This window comes from Excalfactoria chinensis, chromosome Z, assembly GCF_039878825.1.
Source record: "Excalfactoria chinensis isolate bCotChi1 chromosome Z, bCotChi1.hap2, whole genome shotgun sequence".
Classification (NCBI taxonomy): Eukaryota; Metazoa; Chordata; class Aves; order Galliformes; family Phasianidae; genus Excalfactoria; species Excalfactoria chinensis.
The window spans coordinates 58,623,138-58,641,074 of NC_092857.1; the positions used below are offsets into that span (position 1 = coordinate 58,623,138).

Here is a 17,937-nt window from a genome sequence, read left to right on the forward strand (position 1 = left end):
TGTCTTCACATAGACACACTAACTATAAATTCTCAGATATGTACTTCCTTTTCGACTCCTCATTTTCCCACGTAAAACTGACAGAGAAGACACGTTGGGGGTTAGAAAGAGATATGTCTTCTCACCTTTCATTCTGACAAAACACACAAACCCTGGATAAGTCTAGAATCCTTTTTTACTATTTATTAATGATAAATCTGTCCTAAAATGCACCTGCAAAATTGTAATCCCATCTCAAAAAAGAGAAATCTCACAGGGTGAAATGGTACCTACATTTTGTTTAGATACTTTTATGTAGCAGAGGGTAATGTCTTGTATTGTCATCTTACAAAACTCACAATAAAAACTAGAATTTAAATTCTGAGTACTGGCTTTGGATTAGAGGATGAAAAAAAAATGACAGTGAGTCTTTAATTCTCAGAAATAGAGTACATATCTTTTTAAGTGATTACGTCAATCTCTCCCCTACATCCTCCCTTCTCCTTTCTCTCTACCTATGCAAGAATTACACAATCATTGGCTAATTTCCCTAAAATTTGATTAATAGGTATAAATTCCACAAGCATCTTTCAAGACCTAGAAAAAAATTAAACTACTACTTTCAGTGCAGGAAAGGACACAGTTTGAATTCAGTTAATCTCTGTTAATATCAAAGTCTGTCTGGTCTTTGGGTCAATCAGTCATACAATTTTCACTCAGTCACACCACCTATTGCATCTTGTTCAGTGGGTAACAGAGGCATGAGGAAAGGAGACAGCAGTATCGCTGACATGAAATTAGGGGCGAGGGTTATGAAAAGAAAACAGAATGTGCTGCATAGTATGGGGTAAATACTGCAATGGGGATGATAGAAAATAAGAAGTATTAAATCAACAGCACATGGGTCTTCAGTAAGTTACCTTTCATTTGATAACGTATTCCTCTATAATACAAAAATACTTTCTCAGAAAACAGAAACACAACTCACAAGAGCAGCTTTTCATGAAAACAGAAAGTGAAAATCTCTCAGGAAATAACTTTTGAAGTGGAGGAGGAGGTGAAGGGGTTAGGAGAGGATCTAAACTGGTGTGGGAGTGCTTTAAGTTCAAAATTAGAAAGGGAATGACAGCACAGCTGGTAGCATATGTCTCATATGTAACTTGTGACACAGAAGAAGAAAGTAAGCGTTTTCCTCTAATCATGAAGTAATCACCCCCAAAATATCGACTACTATCAAGAAGTATACATTTCAATGTGGTATTTTATATATCAGACCTTTTTAAACTAGAAATCACAAACAGACGTACATTCTTTATCTCTCCTTTAATTATAATTCTTTGAGAACCACACCTGTGCTAACTATTATACTGCTATATACTCTTTATGCAAAAAAAACTTAAATATAATTCAAATATCAAACATAATGAACATATGGGCAAAAAACTACACTGTGCTCTGCTTTCAATGAGACCACTCTTAGATTCTTAACTTCAAAAACCAAGGAAATCTGCAATGAATTAAAAAAAAAAAAATCTTCTGAGTTGTTTCATCAAAATATCAATTAGACATGATTTCAGATATAATTTTTTCAGAAGTATTTGATTAACATAAAATATCTGGTAGTACCTTTAAACCAGCTTTTGATACTCACTTCAGTAAGGAAGGACTGGATGATGGTATACAAAATAACCAGTGTGATGGATGATAAAAGCCTTTAGAAAAAACATGAGGGAGATGTTCTCCAGAATTGTTCAGAAGTGTCCTGAAATAAAACACAAAAGTCTCCTGAATTACGTGGAAGACTGAAAATCCATTTGGTATAATAAATGCAAATATTCATCAGTAGAGGACAGAATCCTTTAAGATAACTAGCACTAAATATATGTGTACGTATACATATCTGCAAACTTACTGATCTTATGTTAAAAATATTATTCTCATCTTACTTGCTTTCACTATTTGTCTCAACATCTATTTCAGCCAGTACAGTTAAAGAACAATTTTCTTCACATAATTATTCTTATATAGCAGGTATTCTAACTATGGTTTTAAATGCACTGAATAAGCAAATTGTTCTTCAGTCATTCCTTTCTATTGCTCTTTTCTTTACACAAATATGAGTATCATATTATCTATACTTATCTCACAAACAAAAGTAAAATATCTTTTGAAATGACAATGGTGATCTTCTTTATAGAATTCAAGTTGACATAGACAAAAAAAAATAAAAAGATTTGGATTTCCACCTTCTTCACTGGCTGAGAAGATATGGAATAGTGTTGAATGATCTGTATTTTCAAACTTAATGACTGCTAGAAAACTAGTTAAGCTAGTTTTATGTCATTTCTACTCCATTGCTGCTCTTACTTAAAGAGTGTGAGAAGACAAAATCAGATGTGGAACAGACCCGCGGGTATTGGCCAATGCTTGGCTGAACCAGCATTGTGCCCAGGTGGCCAGGACGGCCAGTGACATCCTGACTTGTATCAGAAATAGTGTTGCTAGCAGGAGCACAGAAGTAATTGTACCTTTATACTCAGTTCTGGTGAGGCCACACCTGAAGTACTGTGTCTAGTTTTGGGCCCCTCACTACAAGAAAGACACTGAGGCCCTGGAGCATGTCCAGAGAAGGGTAACAAAGCTGTAGTGAGGTCTGGAACACAAATTTTATGGGGAGTGGCTGAAGGAGCTGGGATTGTTCAGTCTGGAGAAGAGGAGGCTCAGGGGAGACCTTATCACTCTCTATAACTACTTGAAGGGAGGTTGTATTGAGCTGAGGGCTGGCCTCTTCTCTCGTGTAGCTGGTGATATAATGAGAAGGGAATAGCCTCAAGTTGCTCCAGGTGAGATTCAGGTTGGATGTTAGGAAATACTACTTTACTGAAAGACTGGTCAGGCAGTGGCTGCCCAGGGAGGTGGTGGAGTCACCAACCCTGGAGGTGTTCAAGGGATGTTTAGACATTGCGTTGAAGGACACGGTTTAGTGAGAACTGCTGGTGACAGGCTGTTGGACTGGGTGATCTTGCAGGTCACCTTGATTGATTCTATAATTTAAGTATAAAACAAGACAAGAATAAGGAGTAACAATGGTACAAATAGTATTTGTAGAACTCTGTAGCAACTACTAGGATAAAATGATAAGTGATATAAATGGATGCTCCTTGGCATCTTCTTTTTTCGTTCTCATTTATACCAAGTACAATTTCAGCAGAAGAGGCGTCATTCCTTACATCCATTTTCCATAGCCATAATCGTTTGTCACTTCATTTGCATCTTGCTTTTCAGCTTGCTTGGATGTGAATATTTCATCCCAATATCTTTCCTTTTCTAACAATTATATCTTTCTGTATTTTAGTTAAGATTTTTCAAATTATTTGAAAAAGGTAACTACCTTTAAAAATGGCAGTGATACAAAACTTATTTGCTTTCCTTTCTGAAGTGATTCTGCTTCATTCCTAATTGTCATTAAGAATTCTTTCTGGTACAATAGGAGCAGAAGACGTTTAAAATACCATCTATACTATCTCAGGATAGGAGTATCTTTATATATGACATAAAAAAAGCCACTGCCAGAATATGGAAACAGTGAGAGTACATCTAAACACTCAAAAGTGGAGGTAGACTGGAAACCAATTGGATTACAACCTTCAGGATTACATCTAAAATGTAAAATCTTCATTTTCTTATAGCGTGCTATATCATAACAGCTTTAACAGTATATGATTTTCATAGTTTTATTATTTAAAATTGCTTTTTAACTCTTTTTCACAGTTTCATGTAAGTAGTTACGAAGTACAGTTACAGTGCCTGTGAAGGCTTGCCTACATGACCCCAGATGAAAGAAGAGATAAAATTACCCTATTCAGTAAGATGGATGTGCATAAAACTGTCTGAATTCCTTCACTGACATCTAAATGAATGAAAAATATAGGGTAATTTATTTGGAAACTACTTTTTTCTGATCAATTAAAGCAAGTAGGACTTTTAAATGATCTCAGGTAAGCAATACCAGAGCAGAAAGTTTAGCATATAGTAAATTTTTGCTGATTGTGAATTCAAGAATAACAGAAGATTAAAAACAAACCTGAGATCATAATACTGATAAAAGGAGTACTTAGACTGAAATTAAATTAGAAGACTAATTAAAGATAGTAATTTCAACCACTTGAGAATATTCCAGAAAATAAAGTTACCATGTCTTATCCTCCAAAATATTTCTTGTACATAGCAAAGGACAGAGCTACAAGACATTCCTACAAGAAAGAAGGACAGATACTTGTCTTCTGATACTGCATGAAATGTTTTAGAAGCTTCTGGGCTAATGCAGTTCATTAAGTATGGCTTCTTAGCTGAGTCCCAAGGACAAGCCCAGGGCAGATTCTGCGGGATAAAGCAAAACCTCTGTGAATTTGAAACTGACACAGAGAAAATGAGATAGCTTTAAACTGTTTAAATTTTAGAGTACCTTCACATATTATTAAAAAAATGAAGCGTCTAGTGATAACAAAACAATCCTTGATGCCAGCAATACTCAGTGTCCACTGCTGGCTATGCAGCTCTTGCCAGGAAGGCAGAATCTGCCCTGTGCCAGACAGCTTAATTCAACTACTCTTCTGACAGAAGTATAATAGGTACTAGGAAATTTGTTTTGTCTACAAGATATGTTAAAGAAGCTGTCTACAATCTCAAAGCAGTGGACAGCACCTGTAAAAGTATTTAATACCACACCAAGTTTCCAAGTTACAGTAGTTTTATTCTTCTGTAGAGTATGACGAGATGATAAATGATCTTTCAAACCTCAGAGTGGGTGTAAAATAATGGAATGCCAACAAGGTTTATCCCGATGCTTTTTCCTTACAGACTTTGAAGAATTTAGTTATTTATAAGGGAGAAACAAGGCTAAGAAACAACCTCATGAACTGAAATTCACATATTAAAGATAAATATTTCAGGTTTTTATACTGAATGACAGATACTTTTACCCAGTAGATAGCAATTTTACCAATAGAACCTCTACATTCCTCCTTCATAATTTGCATCATTGACCTGATTTCTTGTTGAGAAAATAAGATATAATAATTTGTAACACAAAACCACAAAAAGCTGCATCCGCCTTGCTTTATTTGATCTTCACAAACAGAAGGAATGCAATCTCCTAAGACAAATGAATATTAAAAAAGCACAAGAAAGATAAATCTGTTTCAACTTGAGCAGCTCAATCTGGTGCAGAAGAAAGCTTGCTTTCTAATAGATCATTTAATTCTAGGGGGAAAAGAATGGGAAGAAGATCAGTGTTGGATTCTCTTGTAAAACAGAAGTAGTGTTGGAATTTTTGATCCAAAAAGACAAGATATTTGATCTGAGAAACTGATAATGACTTTTTTTTTTTTTTTTTTTTTTTTTTTCCAGAGATTTGGATCAATAGCAAGAAAATAGTTACCTCTGGTAGGTTATATTCTGGATGTTACTATTGCTCAACAGCTTCCTGAACAACCTGGACAGATGTAGACATACAGAATACACACTAAGAACATTACCAGATGATGCTAAACAGGAGCAAGATGATAAGGTAGTTTAAGCAATAAAGTTCTGTACCAAAGATTACAGGGCCAACAGAAAACTCACGAAGTTCACTGAGCTTACGTGCATCTTTTTCCTCCAGCAACAGAATACCAATAACTGATACCAAACTAACTTTACATATGAACCTGGGGTTTATGGCCTGTAGAATGCTGACTATGATATAACAGTATAGTCTCATTAGAAATAACATAAACCACACACTAAGCAGCCTTAGGAGGAGTAGAGCAAGTAAACTAAGGTACAAAAGTCATTCTGAAAGTTCCTACATATTTCTATTGAAGTTACAATGGATACAGAAAGCAAAATGGTACTATTTGATAGATGAAATTATCAGCTACAAAACACTATTTTTTAATGTAGGCACCACCATTAGCTGATTTGCATGGATGAGCTGATAGAGACACTCTTCATTGTGTGGTGTGACAGCTGTGAATGGCTGTCTGGACTGTGGCTTGTCCTTCACACTGCTGTTACCAAGGCTGAAATGCACCACCCCCTCACTCTCTCTGCTCACATACGCTGTTTGGTCTCCATCAACCTTTAGCAAGTGCTGATGAATGTCAGTGGGTGCCATTTTTTCCACATGGAGGAATTCAATGACAACCTTTGTTCCGTGCACACTTCCATATCGGACTCCATTCTGTCAAATTGCTCCTCTGCTGTCATCTGTTGCTTGGCAACAAAACATAATCAAATATTGGTGGGAAGGTTCAACCTCTACTGCCATACCATCAACAGATGCCTCTGATGTTGTGGATGACCATAATAAAGGAGAAGGCATTACTTTCAGACCTGCCCTCGTACTTGGTGCCATTTCAGTCAGTGAGCTGAGAGATCTGGCTGATGTCATTACCAGAAATCATTTCAGTCTCACTTGGGTCCTGGTAAAATTTTGGAGAAGGTTATTCTCAGAGTTACTGAAAAACACTTGAAAGACAATGCAGTTATTGATAACAGCAATGTGGGTTCACATGGGCAAAGTTTTGCTTAACCATCTTACTTTCCTCTTATGACAATATTACCCAAATAGATGACAAGAGAAGTGAGAAAATATGATCTTTTCAGGTCAGCAAAGCTTTCACTGCCATTTCTCACAGTATCCCTCTGGACAAAAAATATCCAGCATACAACTTGACAATACCCAGAGAAGAACAAATAGCTAATGGATTGGATACAGAGCAAATGGGGTTACATCAAGTAGACAGTCACTACTGGAGTTATGCAGGGCTCAGCTTTGGGGCCAGATGTCTTTAATGTTTTTATAAATGACCTAGATTCAGGATTCAGATGCATGCATAGAAAGTTTGCATATTGTAATAAATTAGGAGGAGCTGCTGACACCTCTGGGAGTAGATAGGCTTTGCAGACTGATCACAGAACCACAGAATGTCACGAGTTGGAAGGAACCCTTGAAGATCATGGAGTTCAACTCCTAGCTCCACACAGGGCCACATGAAAACCAAGTTTGAGAAGTCTAGATGCAACTTGAGCTCCAGCAGATCAGTGCCATGCCCACATCCCTGTGCAGCCCATTCCATGCCCACCACCCTCTGGTGCAGACCCTTCCCCTGATCCTCAGCTGCCCCTTCCCTGACACAGCTCCATGCTGTTCCCTTGGGCCCTGTTGCTGTCACACAGAGCAGAGCTCAGCGCTGCCCTCCGCTCCCTGTGAGGAGCTGCTCAGCCTCCTTTGCTCTGAGTTAACCCAGAGACTTCAGCTGCTCCTCACACACTTTGCCCTCCACACCTTACACTATCTTTGTAGCCCTCCCTTGGACGCTCTCTAATAGCTTGATGCCAACCTGCACACAGTGCTGGAGGTGAGGCCGCACAACATAGAGCAGATGGGGCAGCCCCTCCCCTCGCCCTGTGGCAGCACTGGGTACGGTTGGCCCTTTGGGCTTCAGGGCACACTGCAGCCTTGTGTCCAACTTGCTGTCATCCAAAACACACAGCTCCCTTCCTACAGGGCTGCTTTGTCTCTTGTCCCCAGGTCTGTTGATCTGCTCCAGCTGCAGAGTCCAGCCCTTGCTCTTCTTAAAACTTTGTGTAATTGGTGATTGCCCAGCCCTTCAATTTGCCTATACCTCTCTGCAAGGCCTCTCTACACTTGAGGGAGTTAATGGCACCTCCCACTTCAGATTTTGATCTTCAGATCTTCCTGGAAGGGTTCACTGGTAGGTAGGATGGAGGTTTGATCAGCCTGATTTAGAAGGAGGAATCTGTGTCCATGGCAGGGGAGCTGGAAAGAGGTAGTTTTAAAGGTCTCACTCAAACCATGCCATTCATGATTCTATGATTATAATTAAGAAAGACCCTTTTTGTGGCAAAAAGTGTGAGTGCTAAAATCTGGTGGTCCAAGATTCATAGGTGAATTTAAGAGCAAGTCTAAACACTCTTATACAAAAGACATTCTATGCAAGGGCAGGATGCAGAAGGTGTCATTTGAGATATAGGAAAGACAAAGCATATGCCAGAATCAGTTCAATTTAAGTTTTTCTGTTTCTAATCTGAAATATAACAGTGAGTTAGGCTACCTGAAAAATATTGTCTATAATGAAATGTACAATATAAAAGAATTATTTTTATAAGAACTCTCACAGGGTTTTGAAAACAAAATTGCTGAATACAGAGTACATATAAACTATCCCTTCTAACATAAAGAAAAACAATGTATCATCTCTTTAGTACTTTCAGTTTTAATGTTATTTTCATAAATATGTAATAAAAAGTGACTTTTAAAATATTATTCTTAAGTAAAACATGTCAGGTTTGTTTGAAATTTTCAGAGAACTTCGTACTATATCCTGCACATGTCAAATTTTTGACCAAATTTATATACTGAATCTTATATGTGTAAGTATGAAATCTATATGATAAAGTATCATGGAATCACAGAATGGACCGGGTTGAAAAGGCCCACAATGATCATCTCGTTTCAACCCCCCTGCTATGTGCAGGGTCACCAAACACCAGACCAGGCTGTCCAGAGCCACATCCAGCCTGGCCTCGAATGCCTCCAGGGATGGGGCATCCACAGCCTCCATGGGCAACCTGTTCCAGTGCATCACCACCCTCTGAGTGAAAAACTTTCTCCCACCTAGACCTCCCCTGTCTCAGTTTAATACCATTCCCCCTTCTCCTGTCACCATCCACCCTCATAAACAGTCACACCCCTCCTGTTTACATGCTCCCTTCCAATATTGGAAGACCACCATGAGGTCTCCTTGGAGCCTTCTCTTCCACAGACTAAACAAGCCCAGTTCCCTCGGTCTTTCCTCATAGGAGAGGACTTCACCAGGCAGTCATGATTTTTCAATGAGAGCAGCCCAGCAACCACATCAGCCATCTCTCTCAGAACTCTAGGATGGATAACATTCAGCCCCATGGACTTACTTAAATACATTCAATTGCATGAGGTGTCAGAAATGTTCCACTGCTACACTGGGATGGAATCCACTTCCCACACCCTCACATAGAGGTTCATGGACCTGGCAGACATGGGAAGCCTGACCACCTGTGAAGACTGAGGCAAAGCACTCGCTGAGTACCTCAGCTTTTTCTATGTCTGAGGAAACCAGCTCTCCATTACCTTTTGTCATAGGGGGAACACCTTGACCTGCCTCTTCCTGCCTATGTATCTGCAAAACCCTTTCTTGTTATCCTTCACATTCCTTGCCAAGTTCAGCTCCATCTAAGCCTTGGCTTTCCTAATACTACCTCTGCACACTTGGACAACAGCTGCAAAAGTGCAAAGTAGTTAATCTGTAGCATAAATGTGGTACCTTATTCACTCTCTTGGCACTTTGCACTGGGACTCAATGAGTTCTGTGGAGGGCACAGATTTTTTTACCATTCCAGATATGCATTAGCGAAGGAAATTAGAAAGCTATGAAGGGCAGATTATACAAATTAGTTACTTTAGGCCATAAATGTAAGTGCTTTCACAAAGGGAAGATGGCATGTTAAAACAGTGTGAAAGCAGTTACAACTAACACAATGTCCTGCTGTCTCCATTACTTTCGCAACAGTAGGATTAGTCTGTTCACTGGTTACATTCTCTAACGTAATCTTTACATGAGCCTGAGTTAAGAAACTGCTCACTTTTGCATGTTCCACATTGCTCACATACAACATTTAAAGAAGCTTAACTGCAGGTCTCCACCCTCCTCCAGTAGTAATACTAAGAATATTTTTATTTGAAATAATAAGATAAAAGCAAGTTGAATTTGGCTTTTTTATTTTTTAAACAAGTGATCTCTCACTGTATTGTCTCTTGCACAAGAATTTACAGCTGAATGCTCAGGACCAAAACAAATGGAAGACCAACATAATTTCAGAGCAAGCCACGTCTCTTCTTGTTTGCATTTGCAACTTCTGAAGACCTCACTTTAAAAAGATGTGAATTTCATACTCTTTTAATACTCTTTAAATACTCTTTAAAATAAATAGTAAAGATTTGCTGACACTCACTGGTCATGTAGGCAGAGGACAACTTCAGTAAATTCCTTTAAATTCTAGCACTCACAGAATTATTATGAAATGAAAGCAGAACACAGCTCACCTTGAAGCTGAAGGTAGGTAAATCTGCACTAGTACTAAGACAAAACATTTCAAATGAATGATGAACTAATTCCTTCAAAATCTTTTCAAAGACTTTAGTACCATCATGGTAAGCGCTTTTAATTTAGTACAAATTTGTTTCTAACAAAACCTACCTGAAAAGCAAGTTGCAAATTTGGGCAAATAAATATGAACAAAATTTTACTGTTTGTGTTACAGAGGACACAAAATGAGGAAATTGGTGTTATCTTCTGTGTTGTCATCATCAGACAAATAAGCAATTTAAGAATTTGGCCCAAAGCTAACAAAATCCCAGCAGACATAACAGATCTTTAGACAACGTCATAAAGATGACTTCAAAACCAAATCAGTAGTCAGAGCTTATAAAATTATTCCAATGGTGTTCTTTGCATTTGCATTTCAACACAATCACTCATCTTGCCAGTATATCAATGTAAGCTCAAGAACAAATTTGGTCTGAAATGGAATGTTAAAGTCATACTCACTCATACAAATTTTTCAGCGGTGAAGTTAAAATAGTTAGCACAGAGAGCATATTATTGCAGTGGCTATGTATTTTATAGATCTTGAGATCTCTGTCTTCATGCGGATTCAGAAATTCCTGGACTGAGCTGCAAACTGACCACAGCATATTTTCAGTGGACATCAAAATTGCTGCAATATCTATTCTGTAGAAAGAAGAAGGGAAAATAATATTACTTAGATGCATCTGAATCGTGGTAGATTTCAGTAAAACAGAGTTCTGACAATCAAAAATGCTTGAATTATAGCAGGGACTTGAAATTCCATCTTTTATCAGTGCCCGCTGCAGAAATTCTTAGCTCACTGTACTGAAAATATGCAGGTCTGTTTCAGAAAAGATTTTACTGTCAGTCAATACACAATTATCTGGAAAATTTCTGATTCAGGCATTGACTGCCTCTTGATATTGACTGGTAGAGTATCAAAGGACTTGAACATACAAAATCCACTTAATTAAAATGATCCTTAAAATATATAAACTATGTCTACCCCCTCCATTGTGTTTATCATCCTTTAATTTGAATCACATCAGTGTATAACAGGAAACTGAGATTTATGAACTTTAGCCATTAAAAAGTGTGCATTAAATCATTACCTGATTTGTGGTGTTCGCTTATAACTAGGACAGGCCTGGGAATATCTGGAGGACAGCACGGCCAAAGATTGCTCTAGCACATCTGTAAGAATCTCCTGGGCTAACTTGGGAGGTAGAATAGTCCACAGATCATGATGAAGAGCACAGCAGAAGTAATGCCACATCTGGACTGAGAATGAGCATCTTTCACCCTAGCAAAACCACCAAACATTCAGTAATAGAAGCACACCCTCCAAAATGTCAATTCAGTTTCTGTTAGTCTTATTAATTCAATCTGAAAGGAAATAGCTGAAGTGTTACAGGCATACGATGACCAAATAAAGGCCCTTGACAACATGCGAAACTTCTTCAGCCACAAAACTAGAGTTCTGACACAGAACTAACCCACAACCTACTATATCCATATCTGACCTACTCTCAAAGCCTACAGAGTTACAAGCCCAGTCAATCCATAACATATCTAAGAAGTACTATTTTGAATCTATGCATAAATAATTCAACTAATACCTGTTTGGAAAATAGTACTGGGATGAAGTTGAAACAGATAAATGCCTGGAACTTTCACCTTGTACATTCCAACAAAGTAGAGAAATGTTTTAAGAACTTAATGATATTTTTGCATTATCAGATATAGAAAATAATATTTTAAGAGTTTGAACAACATTTTTCTCTGGACAAAATAATCTGGTTTCTTTTTAAACATGCTATTTTGGCAGGGTACTGGAAGCTGTCATTATTCAGTATTTCACTGACAGTATATTAGAAATGTAACCTCTATTGAGGAGTGGTAAATTATGACAAGGTACTGATGAACTTAACCTGTGACCACTGCCTTAGTCATTAAATCTGTGACTGATGTAGGCATCTCAAAAACCTCATTTAGGGAAAAAAAGAAAAAAGGAAAAATCATTAGAACATTCAATTTACCTGGTTTCTCTGTGACAGAAAAGAAAAATTTACTGCAGGTAAGTATAATGGAAGAGTATGTGCCTAGTATTCTTTACACATAGAGCAATGGGACATCTTAGAACTGTTTTCAAGCATATTCTCTAGTCTCTCTGATACTTAGTACAATTAAGCATTAGGCACATGTTTCTAAATAAGTGAAACAGGACAGTCCTATAATGAGTAAAAGTGTATTAGAAACTAAAGAAGTCATAATACAGAATTTCTGTCTTCTATTTTTCTTATATGAAAAAAGTTTAAATATTTTTACAGGTTGCATTCAAGCACCATTATAAGAAATTATACGAGTATATGAGTAAAGTATATGAGAAAGTATATGAGAAGTTAATAATAAATTTATCTAAGTGTGCATTTCTTATATTATCATGATTACTCTCCAGATTAATTCCAGTACAACTTCTTCTCCAGAAAAAAGAAAACAACCATGCCCTAAAACTATCTTACAGACATTTTACTAGCACTTCCCATTGTTTGGAAAAGCTTTTCTGTTCTTACAGAATAAACATGGCGGGCATAAAGTAACCAGTCCTAAAAGCTTATTAATTCATTTACATCGTGACTTCATCTTAGAAAAATAATTCCAACAATTTAACCCCTGAAAAAAAGAAGAACGCAGACTTAACAATCAGAAATAAAATTCGAACTGAACTTTCTAACACGGGGCATTAATTTTTATGAGTAACTGAACGTTGGCAAATTTCAGTTTCTAACTATAAACACCATCATTTTTTTTTTTGCTTTATTTAATTTAAAATGGTAAATTGAATAACACTGCTTTTCTAACGTTGTACCACCACTGCAGAAGCAACAGTTTAACTGAAGATTTAATGGGATTCATTCCCCTTTTCTGACTGTTTTTTCTATTTGTTGCCATGTCTAGGCATTTCTACTGGTAAGCATCTGCTATTTTTGCAAGCTTCACATAATGCAAACAGATGTGAGTTTTTATTTAGCTTATATATCAGGAAAAAAGCAGCTGCACTTTATTACATAAGCCACTCAAATATTATCTTTGAACAGACAATTCTTTATTCTTTGCCTATTAGAAAACATAAGTTCCTAAAGCTACAGCAGATGTCTGCTGCACTAAAAGCTCCATTCCAAAACATAATCTGAAGAGCTGGCGCAGAGGCACAGTGGGTGTTCAGTGCACTCTGTCAGGGAGATACTGAACCTAGTTTCACTCCCTGACAGTTTAGATGAAGCGCTGTTTGGGAATTGTTCTCATAAAGTTCAGTTCAGACCTCTCAGTATCACAGAATCTGTCAAAAACTCACTGTTGCATCATAGTGATTAGGATCTCTGTATTCAAGTTCTAATTAAAATTCTAATTATAGCAGTCCTTTTGGCTTTGCTTTTAATTCCAGTTACCACTATTAATTTAGGTGTATATAAGAAGGACATATGGTCAGGTACTGAAATAGGTTACAGAATGTATTAAAAACACTCATTATTCTTATTTTATCAACGTAGAAATAAATTAATGCTTTGTTTTATAGGCTGTAATAAACATTTGCTACCAATCTTGTTCTCTCTTGTTACCATTGTAAAAATGAATAAATAATTGGAGATAGAAACACAGACACTTTCACCCTCTTTTTCTTTGCCTTTCTCTCTTTGGTTTTCTCTCAGGATGACTGCAAATCAGGGTAAGTCAAGTAGTTTTACTTGTCACTGTATCATTCATGACTAGCAGGGAATGGAAAGGAATAATACCACATATTCTTTCTAGTACCATTTCACAGAATCACAGAATGTCAGAGATTGGAATGGACCTCAAAAGATCATCAAGTCCGATCCCCCTGCTGGAGCAGGAGCACCTAGATTTGAACACCTTGCACTGCTGGGGAAAAATGAATAAGTCCACGTGACCACGAGATGTAGCCCTGTCATTTAGTTTGTTATTCAGCATGTGATAGAAAATGTGAGAAAATAAGTGTTGCCTAACATATACAAAATATTTGGCTTAGTTTGTGGGAGAACATGGAAATGTATTTTTTTCTTTCCGAAATAGCATTCAGAATTTGTGAATGATTACCGATTTATTTGAAGTTGCATGTAACACTCAAAAATGGGAGGGCAGAGAGGAAAGGGTAGTGATAGTCCTCAAGTAAACTGTAATCAAGAACTAGGCTACTACAGGGATGAGCAGAAGGAGGGAAGCTGAGTGTAGATTTCCCTTAAAGAAGCAAGGTTATGATGGGGTTTACAGCTAGGGATCCCACTGAGAAAGGCCTGAGAGCCACTGATGCATACAAGGGCATGTGCGTGCCCTCACTTAGAGAGCAGCACCTCAATCCCAGCACCTCCTTGCCTGCCCTTGATGACTGACAAGTTCTTCTGGCTGTTGTCCAAGCTTGGGCTGTGAGCTCAGCAGGGTCTGCACGAGCCAATAGGAAAAGCCTCATGCTTCCTGCTTGGTATAGAACTTGTAAGGAACCACCTCCCACAGCCAGAAGTTTCAGTAAGATGTTGCCTTTGTTAACAAGCAACAGATTTTAAGCCAACCACTTTCATTCAAGATGCCTCCAAGAGTCACACAGAGGCAAGAGTTGCTCAACATCATTTCTCTTGAAGGCATTCTGAGCAGATCATAGCCCACTTTACAGGAAAAAGACTGGTGCAATGATGTAAAATTACATATTTCTCAACTCAAGCCCTGCAGGTACACAAAGGCAAAGCACCAATTTTCTTCATTCTTTTCTGCATATCAGTCTGATTAGGAACACTAAAAATACTTAACTAATTAGTACTCTTTTTGTTGTTGTTGTTGTTGAGACAGCTATTTGCAACAACAAGATTTCACCATGTTGAATAACTGTCACCTGGGATTTACTGGGTTGCCAATAAGCAAACACAGCACCACAGAGACTACCACCAGTTAAGACCAGACTTAAATCAATTGCCAAAAGTCACCCAATTTGTTACTTTCTTATCAGCTCAGGACATCAAGTTGATGTCCAAACAGAAGTCACATGTTTATTTAGTTATCTTTAGGGAAAGCCATTTTCATATCATCAGTTACATTAAGGCCTGTTTAATCACCTGGCAGCTTTGTATATGCTCTACGCAGAATACAGGTATCACAGTCTTCTCTCATGCAAGAGTGATAGAAAATGTCTGAAAAAAACTCCTCTAGCTCTTTAACAAATAAATAAGAAAGGACTGGACTTTGTCTTCAGGAGTTCTTGGTTATTAATGAGAAACAATAATTATAATGCTCCCACTTAATCCAGAAATCATGTGAAAAAAACTTCAAATTGTGTATGTCCACATTTAACTAGGAAATGGAAGAGCCAGTAAATTATAAATAAATAAATTATTATAATAATATCCTCACTTGGTCCCTACAGTTTTTTTCAGAGAATCATTAGAATTATTGTTCAAGAACTGGCCTGCAACTTCAAAATGCAGGTGAAATGCCACATAGTTTAATTCTGAAGAGAAGTAGACTGACCATCTTTTCTTACTACATCCTCCACTTGCATAAGGTAAAAAGGAAAATCACTTGAAAACAAAAAAAGAATATTTAATTAAATTGATGATTTCTGGGACAAAAATTGCTGTCTTGCATTTTCATGTCACACAGTAAGACGAAGAGTTAAAATGACAATGCCTTATTTACTGAGTTTCACATAGGTGTCTTGAACTCAACGCACAATGTTTTATTAAGCAAATACCACAAAAAGCTATATTTTCATTATTTATCTCATTTTTATTAATTATTTTCTTCATCTCTCAGAATGCAGTTTGCATGCAAAAACAGGTATTTCTAAACAGTTAATCCCAACGATCTTTATGTAAAAATTATGCTGATCTTATGCTTCTAGTTAGACTGCTGACAACCAGAGTAACACATTTTGTAAATAAGCAGGCATAGTAAACTTAACCTCACACCTCATAAAAAGCTTTGTAGTCATCCCAGTGGTGGCTCTCAGCATCCTGCAAAATGCTTGTAGCACAAACTCTGACGCAGTAGTTCGTAACTTGAAACTGAAGAACGTTGATGAATTCCTGGTATTGTTGGACAGGCACTGAGAAAAGAGGTCTGTTCAGAGAGAATGATCAAAGAAACAAAGATTGAAAGGCCATGCAGCAGAAGGTAACAATCCCCAGTGCTGCAAATGCTTTTGATTATTAGGAATCAATCATTGATTTCCTTTTAGTCTTGGAGTCTGAGACCAACATTCACTCCTGAAAAAAATTGGTCTTCTTTTCACAAGTTCCTTAAGCACATCTACTTTTCTACAAATTCTCATTTAGTGGAGTAATTTGGAGAAACGTTACTTCAGACTTTTCTGAAGTAGAAGTGAAGTTGTCATTCAGTTACTTAGCGATTCTGTGTTGAACTATAATTGCATCATCATTAAGTATTAAAGGAAATATAAACAGAGTCTAGTGATTATTTTTTATAGGCTATAGGCAAAATTTTTTGTAATACATATAAGTAGAATTAGTGAGCATCATTTTGGCTCAAACTTTCAATTCACAAAGACAGACTTCATGAATCAGAGGGAAACTATCCCAACAGTTCATATAACCCCTTAGAAATCATACAGTCCTTGTAAATTTTCTCTAGTTCAGGTGTTCCCCCCGTCGAGGCCCAGTTTCTACCTTTATATCACATATGGCCAAAACACATGGGCCAATATAAACATTCCTAGTATCTTAAGACAAAAAATCCTAAAAGATCAAATAATATAATTATATTACAGTCCATGTCAAATAGTGTATCTGACTTCAAACTACTGTTTCCTTTCTTTCCTATACTATATTTTGCATGCAATGAAAACTAAATTCTAAAAGCAGACTGGTTATATTTTTAGACATTTCTGAAAATGTTGATATAGGCAAAAACTTCAGGAATGTATATTTATAATGTTCTCTCAGATTGCTATGAGCCAAATCTGATATTATGAAAACTCAGCCATTGAAGAGGTAAAAAAAAAAAAAGGAAATTAAGGCCTCATTCAATTATTTATATGACAGCAGAGTACATTCAGTTCACAGAAGTTATTTAAACTTAATAAATAAAAATTATTGATCTAGGAATCAAATGCAGATCTTACACATAAATAATTTGTTTTGCAATGGCTGCTTTAGATTATTGATAGCTTTGATTCAGGTCTTTTCATAAATAGTACATGCCTTGCTTGTGCTAAAAAATGCAATGCAATTCAGAAAGCTATCATCATACTGTGTCATCAAAATGGAATTAAGTCCTATATTATTTATATTAAACAGAATTAAACGGTTACATGTAAAACAGACTTACTTTTTGCTGCTTTCTCTCATTAAATTGCTATACATTGTAAAATGTTGACAGACATATATTGCTGTGGAAAGAGCAGCATGCAAGTTTTGCAGGGGAGCCTTGGAGGGAACGTCTTCACTTTTCTCCTCTAGTCTTGCCAGGACAGCTGTTGCTACTTTGCTGCAAGCCTCTACAAAATTTGCTCTGATTTCCTGAAGAGAATCATCTCTGCATGCCAGAGCCAATGGAAGCAATGTGTCAAGTTCTCCCATGATGTCAGAACAAAACTGGGAGAAATAAACGTGGCATCAAGTTATTCATATTCTGACAGCATTGTTTAATTTATACACACTTGGGTTAGATTCTTGAATAATGAGATTGGCATAAAACATAAATACATCAAATGGGCTTTACAAACATTTCATCCTGTTTTGCAGTAGAGAAACATTTATCT

General features: G+C 37.0%; 1 protein-coding gene across 5 annotated transcripts in view; it reads right to left on the reverse strand.

Moving 5' to 3' along the window:
- The window catches only part of KIAA0825 (KIAA0825 ortholog), a 225,993-nt gene that overhangs the window by 133,928 nt on the left and 74,128 nt on the right, over positions 1 to 17,937 (reverse strand). For all 5 annotated transcript variants that reach the window (XM_072358868.1, XM_072358872.1, XM_072358870.1 and 2 more), the window contains 5 exons: positions 17,505 to 17,770; positions 16,127 to 16,277; positions 11,264 to 11,454; positions 10,632 to 10,814; positions 1,631 to 1,741 (listed from right to left, as the gene is read on the reverse strand). In XM_072358868.1, coding sequence (XP_072214969.1) covers positions 1,631 to 1,741; positions 10,632 to 10,814; positions 11,264 to 11,454; positions 16,127 to 16,277; positions 17,505 to 17,770 — 902 coding nt within the window. The remainder of the gene's footprint in view (positions 1 to 1,630; positions 1,742 to 10,631; positions 10,815 to 11,263; positions 11,455 to 16,126; positions 16,278 to 17,504; positions 17,771 to 17,937) is intronic.